We start from the raw sequence: 12,102 nt of genomic DNA, 5'->3' as shown, positions 1-12,102 counted from the left end.
TGAATGGATACTAACTTTTTACTTGATCAAAATAAGTAAATTAATGAACACCTAAAACTGCAGACTCAAATTACGTCATAAAGGCTTTATATATGAGTTAAATATAGACCATGCCATACATATTATGAGAATATATGTTCCTTATTTGAGATCATCTCATCGAAAGACTATTTCTCACGAGAGTAGCTCTTAGATTATTTTCAACAACAATTAGAACATGCAGAATCTTCTTGTAATAACATAATTTGAAAGTTAATTAAACTTTATAAAAACATATTTTTATGAATAAGAAGCTTAAAGTTCATCCTTATTGAAGTATTGAACAGGATTTTTAGAAGTTTTGATAGGATAAGAAGCTTCCATTGCAATGCCACATAAACCTCGTTTGTTGGAGATTTCACGCTTCATTCTTATGTAACCTCTTTCACCCCAACCTTCTCCCCATGAATTTTTCACTATCCAATACTTGGTTCCTTCAATTGTTGTTCCATAGCCTATTGCTGTTACACCATGATTCAATTGTGTTCCACATTCACCATCAAACACCCCCTGTTATTCAACCAAACATACCACTATATGACAATATTTAAAGGTGGAATATCAACTCTAGTATAATTCTAGCATTAAAATAGGACTATTTTACATGTTATTAAGTTGTACCTGACTTATTGCTAATGTCGGCATATAACCGGAAAAATACGAAGTGTACAAATTTTATAAGCCATGGAGACATTATCCTGAAATCATATGATAATGAAAGAAGAGACTCCAATGACTAAAAGTTTTCATTCGGTTCATCGGGTCATGTGTTTCGGGTTGTTTCAAAATCGGATTTTGCGTCTACATTGATTTTTACAGTATTTTAAATTTATTTTGAAGTCGGTTTACGTCGGGTTCGGTTTCAAGTTTGGATAAATATCGGATCATTGACTCTGTTTTGAACATCTCTACCAATGACTTATAAAATGTGCACACTATTTTTAATTCATCGATGTGAGATAAATCATCCCAACACATGTTTATTAACAAGTTTTGTATGAGATTGTCTTATCATGAGACGAACCCATATAATTATTTTAATTCTTTAATTAATCACTTCAAAATTATAACTGATCACTTTAAGGTTATAAGTAATTCTTTAAAACAGTAAGTGTACATTATATTGCGCCAACCTATTACGGATGGTCTCACCATGAATATTATCCAATTCTAAATACTTACTTTAGGTGTGTGGAAATTGGTCTTTTTAGTTGATTATATTGACTTTTGGTTTTTCTGTTTGGTGAACGATAAAAAAATTGTGTAATAAATAACTTTTTATTGATTTTATGCTTGTCAATTATCGTTTTTTCTAAATAAACAGCTAAAAAATAATATTTAATTTTCACCAAACATCTCAATAATAATTTGGCTCGGCCTAATGTCCATAAACAATAACTCATAAATTGTCTTAATATGTAAATGTTCCGTACCTCGGAATAAAATTGCATATCTAGACTATTAGCATCAATGGCCACAGACACAGGTTGATTAGCAACAGCTTTAAATAAAGCCTCTTCATTATTCTCTGGTACAACTTCATGCCCATCAATTGATACTTTTGGATTGTTCATCTACATTCATGGTTGAACAACATAGTTCATGAATAATCGAATATGATATTTGAGAGGTTCGACACAAAAACATTAATCATAGGCCAATAACTATTAACTATTAAAACGTCATTTTTCTAATATTTTTAGATGTATCCAGACTATAGACCCCTTTGGACCCTTTTAGAGCCGGCCCTGAACATAAATTATGTAATTTAATTTATGTTCAAGTCCAACCCTATAAGGGCAAGAAGCATATGTGTCTGTTGAGATTTGAATCAAAATTAAAATAGCTATTATTTAGGACTTAGTTATTATATAGTTATTAAAAATATGAGAGTTAATAGAATCATGTTGACCCACAAAATTAGTTGCTAGAAATAAGAAAGTTAGTGAGATCATGTTGATCCATTATCCAGAGTTAGTCTTTATATTTAGGTAGTTTTTTTTATGACTTTGTAAACTTATAAATATGCTATTTTTCTAATTAATCAATGTAGTAGTTTTAAGTTTTACCTTTATTACTTTATCATACTTACTTTCTTTAATTTTTTTTTCCAACAGTGCCCTATGTTCATCCAACAATATTAGAAAAACGACGTTTTAATAATTAATCGTAGAGTAATACCTTAAGTGTATCACATCTTCCATCTTGACCTCTATAAGGGTAAATTTCCTCAGTGGTAAGACCACCATTTTGCACGATAAAGTCGAACGCCCATTCCATAAGACCACCATCACATCCTTGGTTTTGTTCGGTATCACAATCAACAAGCTCTTGTTCAGATAATGACACTAACTTTCCTGTTCTTATGTGGTTTATACCTTCAACTGCAGCTACTGCTGAAAATGCCCAGCAACTTCCTATTTATATATCATAGAATAAACTTTTCAGCACAATTTCTACTATTTTATTCAACTAGTACCTTATGATAAATTTGTCAAGGAATCAATTCAACAAAAAGCTTAAGCTGATAGTTGAGACATCAGGATATCTTATATACTTTGAGTCTCTAACACGCCCTTCACACGAGAGCCCTTTGCGTTAAAGCCTAGAAGTGTGGATGTAGCACTGGCCCTATTCATACTTAATGCGAAATATTCCACTAGAATTTGAGAGGTGGTTGAGATTCAAACTCGTAACAATTTGGTCACACTGATTATGACGATACTATGTAGTCAAGGAAGCTTTTGGTTCAGTTGATTCATTAACAAAGTAATTAACATATCATGATAGAGGATATACTATATATAACATTGTGGGATGTCATAAACACATTTAGCATATGTTTTTGTTGAAATAATTTTTCAATATAATATCAGAAGTCAACATTACAAAGGTAACAAATTCAAATCTTACAGTTGAATAGATTTCTTAACGTTGAAGCCCATTTACTCTACACAAATTCTTAAATAAGACAGTCTCATGGTTATATCAATTTTATTGGGCTGGCTCATGTATATTTAGGGGGTGTTTGGTATAAGAACATATAATATAATGAAAAGAAAAATGATAAAAAGGAGTAAGGGTATGGGTATGGATTGTAGTTATATGTTGTTTGGTATAAAAATATAAGAAAAATACTTACTTGATCATAGAAAAGAAATTTGTTACTTGATATAAATGAGTGGTAACAAAATAAGAGTATCCATTACCCTCAAAAAAGGGATTTGGTTAAGTTAATATTATAACAAACAAAAAATATAGAGTAATGGTAATTGAATCCCTTACTTGGTATTAAAAAGTTTATACCAAACACCCCTTAGTGTGTTAAAATGATCACTTACAATTTTAAAGTAATTAATTACAAAAATAAACTAATTATATGAATCCGTCTCATATATGGTGAGACGATCTCATACAAGAAGAGTTGTTTAGTCTATCACACTCAAAATTTTACAAACAAATTAATTAATCTTATACTAACCACATTGGCCTTGGTTCTTGATAGGAGTAACGGCACCCTTTTTCCTCCAATCAATGGAAGAAGGGAGATTATCAGCATTTGCATATATGAAACTTTGAGTAGTGTTCTTCCCATTGAACATTCTATGGTGGAGGATCTTGGACCCGGCAAAGTGGGCCCGAAACTCATGATTTGTCATGTCACCAAATTGGTTCAACTTAAGCTTATAAGGCCTATCCATTTTGTTAACTTGATGGATATGCTTTACATTTTCCTTAAACACATTGAACCTGTTTTGCTTATCATCAAGGCTCTTTGATACACTGTAATAGTTTAGCCATTGTTCATAGAGCTCCCATAAACTATTATTGGAATCTAAGTCTAATTTATCGTTGAAATCGAATCCATAGGAGAGGCCTATCATCACTATTGCTAAGGCCATGAACACAACTAATATGGATTTCTTGTAATCCATGACTGGTTTTATGTGGTATGGAAAAATGTTTGTGTGATGATCACTTTAGAGAAGAAAGAAGAGTTTTGGGGGGAAATGGAAAACTAAAACCAATGAGGGAGTTTTATAGCTTAGAAAACTTTACAAAAGACATAGATAGATAGTTAAGGGGAGTGTGCATGATGGGTTAATTAGTATTTGAGGAAATCACATACTATGGAGTCAATTCCTTATTAGAGCCCCCCTAATTCATTCTCTATAGTTCAATTTGAAAATTTAGTATCTGACAATTATGAGTTGACACAGTAATTGAATATTTTTTTTCATTGACCTTGTGAAAAAAACTAGTGAAACTTGGGTGAAATATTAAAGACGCGAAATTTATTGTTTTTCATAGAGACGATGACGGTGACGAAATTTTGATTTTTAGTTTTAAAATATTAACTTTACCAATATGACAACCATTGTTATGCTCCTTCGGTTTCAATTTGACAAAAATGTTTTGACGCTATTAGTCAAATTATAACAAACAAATTAAAATGGAGGTAATATTAACATTTTTTTAGGTGTCCTTGTATAACTATTTATGTTTGGAAAAGAAGTTTAGAAAGATAGCTATGCCATTGGCGCCAGCCTTAATAAGTTCTACAACTAGTGATAGAAATTTGTTCCTCACCACCTGCATAGAAAACCAATTCACTCTTCTCGTTAATTAAAATGAATTCTCAATCACTCAAAATAAGTCAAATCAAATTTAATCGTATTTATTTATCAAGCTACTCTTTTGAGAGACCGTCTCTTAGTGAAATTACCTCAATCAAGAATCCCATATACAAACAATCGTATTAGTTTGGGAACTTTAACGTTAATAGAATCATTGTTTACACGTTGATGAAACAAAAAAAGGATTGTATATGGTTATGGCGTGACGACATTATATTATAAGCATAATATATTTTAGGATAAATAACTTGTAAAATAATCATTTTTTCATTGTTAGTATGTTTGAGGGATCGAATTATGGCGATACGTGAGCTGTTAGGATTAACAAGAATGTGGGATGACGATCTTTTTTAGAGTTTGCCTTCGTCTTGTGTTTCAAATATCTATCTTACATTTGTAACTGCAATTGTCCTTTACCTTAAAACATTGATATCATGGTGTTTTTCCCTCATCTCTCTATGCTCGGATTACTCTTCATTTACCAAAATAATAAATAAAAAATTTGAAACCTAAACATCTTATCTTCAAAAATCGGATAAATTATCCGGTTTTTGAAATTAGATGGCGGATATTCTGAGTTGAATGGGATATTTCATTCTTACTTATAACTTTAAAATGATAACTTACAATCTTAAAGTGATCAATTATAACTTTAAAGTGACCACTTACAATCAAATATAAAGCTAAGTGATCACTTAAAGATTTAAAATAATTGTTCTTATAATTTTAAAGTGATCACTAAAGATGACAGACATGTAAAATTAAACGGGTCTCACACCGTATCCGCCTTAGTTGAGACGGATATAGGTATGATTTTAGTGGATAATGGGTGGGTATGGGTATGAAAAGTCTTGCTCGCCATGAATAAGTGGGTAGGTGATGGGTATGAGGTCTTACTCGCTCTATACCCACCCGCCCATCCTCACACCCACCTGCCCCACCCGATACCTACCCGCCCCATCCATAGTCGTCTACCCTACATCTACAACGTATTTATCTATATTAATTTTGTATATTTTTAGTTAAAAACTGTTGACATTTAAGAAAATCAATTTTTTTTTAATACATTATATGGTTTAAACAAAACCAGATACGAACAAATTTTTAAGGATTGATAAAGTATATAGTATGAACTTGGAGTGAATGTAAGGTGGGTATACTCATCTTGCGTATATCCAATAGGCCAAAGTAGGTGGGGATGAGTTTGAATGTATAATCAAGTGAACAGACGTGGGTATGAAAATTCTACCCGCCATGGATGGTGGATAGGACGTGGGTATAGGTATTGAGGAGTGCATACCGTACACCCGCCTATTTTGTCATCCCAAGTGATCACTTGTAACCTAAAGTGATCTTTAACGCTTTTAAAATGATGAATTGGAGAATTAAGTTGATTGTATGTGCTCGTCTCAAGGTGAGACGGTCTCAGACAAGACTTGTAACTTTGTAAGCTTTTTGTTGATTTAGTTCCTTGAAATAGTATCAGAAGCCAACGTAATAAAATGTCACATATTCAAATCTTATCTATCCCTTATATTTCAATTGGAATTTTAAATACCATGTGAGAGGAGGGCATTTATCGCATACACAATTCTATCCTAAAGAGTTCTTGTCTGAGGGGCGTGATAAAGTCAATAATATATCATGGGATTAGATTTGTTAATCGGGTCGGGTTGGGATTGGGGGGTCGATGCCCATTTAGACTTGACTTGCCTCCACCTGTTTAAAATAGTTCAACCAATGATGTTTTAGTCCGATTACGTAGCCATTGGGTCAACCCGCATATATATATATAATGTTTAAAACGTGAGAGTAGTTTTTTGGCAACTATGCCCAATGATGACCTATATCGGCCCGATAAGACCTAACCTTTTACAACAAAGCCCTATAATGATCTGTTTCATTATCAAACAAATTCATTAATGATCCATTTAAAAGTAACCTAACTCTTAACCTGTTTGATCGACCTGCCCCATTATGCACCTCTATCTGGGGCTATAACCACTAAAAAGGTAGAAAGTTGAAATGTAACTCACCATCAAGCAGAACTTGAGGAGAGGGAACCCTGCAATCCTTTTTCGTAAAGGAAGTTATAGGTAAGTAATGCTACCACTTTGTTTGTATAAAAGTTAAAGAAGGAAAGAAAAGGAAGAGAAGATGAAGGGAGGAACGAGAAAGTAAAGAAGAAAATAATACCAAAAATTTTCCTTGTTCATTTAGGAGGGAAGCAAAGGAACGAAAAAGGAGAAATTATTTTCTTTTAATTTTACACTGCAACAAAATTTAAAAGTTTAAATTGCTTTTATGCACTTTCTTTCAAATTCTTTCTTTTAAAATTATTATCTGAACAAAAAAAAAATACATTATTTTTCTTTTATTCTCTCCATTTTTCTCAATCTAAATACAACTTATAAGTTAATGATTGATTAATATATTTGTGGACTCTTAAGAACCAAGTATTTTGAAGGAAGGCTAGTAAATTAGCAATGTCTTAGTATATTAGTAATAACCATCATCATGCTTATAAGTTATAACTATTGGCAACGAAAAAGATGCCAAAATTTTAGGTGAAGGAGGGTTAAAAACATTATATTAGCAATATAAAAATATTAGTTTAATTTTTTTTATATCTTTTATATGAATATAAAAGTAAATGAAAAAATTATGACTTGTTAATTATAACATAAACAAAAAAGTTACACTCAAAATAAAATAACATTATGAATTTATGATGATCAAACAACAATAATCAAGAAATTAATTAATATTGCATATTTCCAAAGCTTGATTGATCAATCTACAATAAAGATGCAACATGTTTTGAAGTATCCCTCTTAAAAATCTTAGACTTGAAAAAAGTTATACAAATTAATTTGTTTTGCACTCAAAGGTTACACTATTTTATTACATCCTAATTGACTATTTCTCACTTAAAGTGTATATTTTGCCTTAAAATACAAATTATCTTAGTATATGAACAATGATCATCAACTAATCACACAATTTCCCATTATCCATAACAATGTCAATTTTACCAAACATTATTTCAAATCATCAAACTCCTCCTCCATCAACAAAAACAAGATTGATTTTAGCATTTTTACTTCTTATTTTTCCAATTCTCATTATAGTAAAAAATTACCCATTAATCTCAAATAGTAGTCTACTTTCAAGTGCATCATCTTTCTCTTCCCAAATTCTCTCATTTTCAGACTCTACTACTTGTGATATATTTGATGGAAGATGGCTATTTGACAATAATTCCGAACCCATTTATTCACCCGGGTCTTGCCCGTTTGTTGAACGTGAGTTCAATTGTATCAAGAATGGCCGTTTTGATCGCACTTATCTTAAGTACCGGTGGCAGCCTTATGGATGCAATATTCCAAAGTCGGTTTTTTTTTTTTTTTTTTTTTTTTTTTAATTTGAGTGCATTTTTTTTTACCTATGTGAAGTTAGGGATCATGTTGTTATGAAATGTCAATGGATAAATATCTCTTTGTTATCACTGGCTAACAAAATTAAGATTGTGTACATTTGATTCCGTCAAATTCCTATAGAAATGAGTTATTTAATGTCATTGAGTAATGAAATAATGTTTTTTGTTTGCAGTTAGTCTCTTGAGATACCGTCTCTTTGAGAGACGTATCTCAAGCCCAGTCCATTAAAGATTAATGCTTATTTACCGTATTCTTAATACCTACTTACATTATCTTTAATGCGAACTTATCGTATCTTTAATGTCTACTTTTAATATCTTAAATGTCTACTTACATCATTCTTAATACTTAGTTATAATATTTTAAAAAATATATAATGGGCCGGTCTAATTAGAGATTGTCTCTTTCACAAGAATTTGTGTTTTTTTTGTTTATTATACTTCCTGTGTCCTCTTATTTTGATTTGTGTCATTAATTTATAAAAAAATTATTTTTTGGCAATGGTTATAATATTTTTTTTATCTCATTCATATATTTATATTATTTCTCCGTCTTAATTACTTATTTATATCCCCATTTAGTTTTTGTTTTATTTTTCAATCGAATATTCCTTTTCCATTCAATTTCACTTATTTTGCAATTGATATAAAATGAAAAAGATAAAGAAGTTTAAAGTGTATTATCATTTTCCTTTTAAGAAATAATGGGAAAATGTTATGGGCATAGTCCAAATTTTCAAAATACTTGTTTTAAATGGCTTAAAATATAATGATTTTTCTTTTAATTTGTTGCTTATAAATATAACTTTATGAAAAGTATGAGTTAAAAGTGAAGTTAACTTAAATTTAAAATTAAAAGTGGTGAATTAGAAAGACGAATGTAGCTCAATCATTATTACGATTCAATGTTATTAGGTCGTTATTTTATTATCTCAATGTCAATGTTATTTGGTGGCGTATATTGTTTAGAAAAAAGTTGTGATGTTTGATTTTGATTTATGACAAAGTTAGAATTGAATACTAGGTTTGATGCAATGAAGATGATGGAGATGTTAAGAGGGAAGAGATTAGTATTTGTGGGAGATTCACTAAATAGGAACATGTGTCAATCTTTAATTTGTTCTTTGAAGATGTTTAAAATCAACCAATTATCAAGATCAAGAGATTTTCATTCCTATCATGTCCAGGTAACTAATTTCATCACATTCTTGTATACAAATGTATAGAATCTATTGACAAATTTAATTTTCTTCCAATCAGACCGTACAAATTGTCTATTTTGATATGAACTCCACCGGTCCACCGTTTTGAGATTGCTATCGATAGCTATATGTCTCTCACATATTAATCGTAATCTCAAAGAAAAAGACATGAGAAGTAAAGTCATATTGATAGTATATATATAATATATTTCTGAATTCTGAACCATCGACTTAAATTTTTAATTAAGTTAGTTTATCAACATGGTATCAGAGTCAATGTGACAAGAGGTCAAGTTTTTAAATTTTACTCACCCCTCATTTAACTTATTTCGTGTCAGATATAGAATTTATATTGTATTCACACTTCTAACCTATATAGCTCTCGTAAAAAGGGGCATGCGAATATATAACATATCTCAAGACCTCAATACGCTTTTATTTGATTTGGTATCTTAACAAATATCAATATAGTCAAACTTTGACCTCAAGTACCATAAGTTAGATTTTGAAACTTGACCATCCCAAAATTTTCAAGGACTTATGTAAAATTAAATTACTATAGAATAAAAACAATATTGGATGACAATTTTTCCCGAAGTCTTAAAAGTTACTTTCTCGGTCTCTTTAAATTTGCAGCATTTATATAATTAAAAAACCATAACGTAGGACCACTAATTAATTTGTTTTCTTTTTGATGGAAATGTTTGATTAGGATTTTAACAGCAGCATAATATTCATCACAGCACCCTTCCTAGTCCAACAAAGGCAACTCCCAGGAAGAAGAGATACATTAAGGATTGACACAATGGAAGGTAGTATCTCCAAATACCATGATGCTGATTTTCTTATCTTCAACACTGGTCATTGGTGGAATCATAACAAGTCTAGAAATGGGTATTCTTTTCTCACCATTGCTTTTTTCTTTTTATCCGACAAATTCAAATATGCATTGGCCTTTTTTTACTATGGTAGAATAAAGGAGTAAGAATCGAATTCAAAACTTTTTACCTCATAAGACGGTATATACTTCAATCGAAATAATATTCAATTGATATCTATTGGCCATCTTTATTTTATCTTATTATGATAGTATTGTTTAAACATAAATTTATCTTTTCTTATTTAAATATGTTTATATTACTTCATTAAAGTTAAGTTTTCATCATTTTAGTAAAATTAAAAAACTCTTATTGTTAGAGAAATAGATATGGTCTTAATTATAGCTAATAACCATTTTTCGGACATGGTTTTGGGATCAAGTTTTACCCAAATTTTTTATTTTCTCGACCTACCCTATAATAAAAAGATGTTAGATGCGGTAGCTCCATAACAAGAGTGAAGCAATTGTAGTACCGCAAAGTAGGTTATAAATCTGGAATCATGAAATAACCCTTAAAATAACCTAAAATATGGTTTCGGATAATAATAGTTTGATAAATTTAAAAACTTTAAATAAATGGCCTTATTTTCGCACAATGGGCAACATTTTACTAATACCTTTATAAGTTCTCATATCATTTGCAGGGAGAATTTTTTCCAGGAGGGTGATAGTATACACTATAAAATGGATGTAGGAGTAGCATATACCAAAGCATTAAACACTTGGGCAAATTGGGTTGATAAAAATGTAAACAAAAACAAAACCCAAGTTTTTTTTGCAGGCTATTCCAATACTCACTTCCAGTAAGTAACTTTTCACTCTTATCTAAAATTGGTATCAAAATTATGCAAATGTATAAACCAATTTTTTCACTCCAGAATATGTCATATACTCTAACATGTCCCCCTCATACGAGAGTCTTTTTAAGTTAAAATTGTAGATGCAGCACAGATCCTCCTCATACCTGGCGTTAATTATTTTACTTCCAACCATGACCTCTTTGTCACGTTGGATTCTGATACAATGTTAAAGAGCACACTCAAACAAAAGTTAAAGCTTATTGTTGAGGCCTCTAAATATGTTATATACTCTACTTACTAATATGTCCTTCCATATAAGAGCCTTTTAAATTAGAAGTATGGATGCAACAAAGACCCTTCTCATACAAGGCTCTATATTTTCCACTTTAAATGAGGAGTGGTTGAGATTAAACTCATGACCTTTTGTCACGCTGACTTTTGATACCATATTAAAAAACAAATTCAATCAAAAGTTTAAACTTATAATTGAAGCCCGAGAATATATTATGTACTTTAACATTTTGCGTTTTGATTCCATCAATGTAGAGGAGGTGATTGGGATACAGGAGGAAGTTGTGACAAAGAAACAGAACCAATAACAGATGAAAAATCATTAACATCATATCCATTGTCAATGCAAACTCTTGAAACTGTAATTTCAAGAATGGAGACTCCTGTGGTGTATCTAAACATTACAAGATTGACTGATTACAGAAAAGATGGGCATCCATCCAAGTATCGACAGCCGGGAAGTCGAGGTGGTTTCCAAGATTGTAGCCATTGGTGTCTTCCTGGTGTGCCAGACTCATGGAACCAACTTTTGTATGCCTCTTTGTTACTCTCTTTAGAACCAAGCTCCAACAAAAATACTAATGTTTTTAGGGTAGTCTCAAGTGCTCATATCATTCTTGTATTCATATTTGTTTCTTTTGTTTTGATCTTGTATTGTTGGTGCAGTTAGTATTATACTTTTACACATTGGTCTTTTTGTGTACTCTATTCTTCAAAAATCTTGGAATTTTGACATTTAAGTTAGGTTTGGTTGTTAAGTATTAAAATAGTACTCCCTCCAATTCACTAAAAATGAGATATTTACTTTTTCACG

General features: G+C 30.9%; 2 protein-coding genes across 2 annotated transcripts; one reads left to right on the top strand and one right to left on the bottom strand.

Annotated features, from left to right (window-relative positions):
• Window positions 1-77: 77 nt before the first annotated feature.
• On the bottom strand, window positions 78-4,036 carry LOC130825875 (KDEL-tailed cysteine endopeptidase CEP1-like). The gene is made up of 4 exons (XM_057691324.1): window positions 3,521-4,036; window positions 2,221-2,456; window positions 1,473-1,613; window positions 78-549 (listed from the first exon to the last, which is right to left on the bottom strand). Exons 1-4 carry the CDS (start codon window positions 3,972-3,974, stop codon window positions 295-297), a joined length of 1,086 nt encoding a protein of 361 aa, XP_057547307.1. The 5' UTR covers window positions 3,975-4,036; the 3' UTR covers window positions 78-294.
• A 3,662-nt stretch (window positions 4,037-7,698) lies between these two features.
• Window positions 7,699-12,053, top strand: LOC130824795 (protein trichome birefringence-like 4). The gene is made up of 6 exons (XM_057689811.1): window positions 7,699-8,066; window positions 9,140-9,302; window positions 10,030-10,211; window positions 10,842-11,000; window positions 11,544-11,871; window positions 11,955-12,053. The coding sequence occupies exons 1-6, from the start codon at window positions 7,699-7,701 to the stop codon at window positions 12,051-12,053; spliced, it is 1,299 nt and encodes a 432-aa protein (XP_057545794.1).
• The last annotated feature ends 49 nt before the right edge of the window (window positions 12,054-12,102 follow it).

The sequence above is a fragment of the Amaranthus tricolor genome, chromosome 10, assembly GCF_026212465.1.
Source record: "Amaranthus tricolor cultivar Red isolate AtriRed21 chromosome 10, ASM2621246v1, whole genome shotgun sequence".
Taxonomy (NCBI): domain Eukaryota; kingdom Viridiplantae; phylum Streptophyta; class Magnoliopsida; order Caryophyllales; family Amaranthaceae; genus Amaranthus; species Amaranthus tricolor.
Note: the sequence above shows the minus strand (reverse complement) of the source record. Positions and strands in the feature narration are given on the sequence as shown.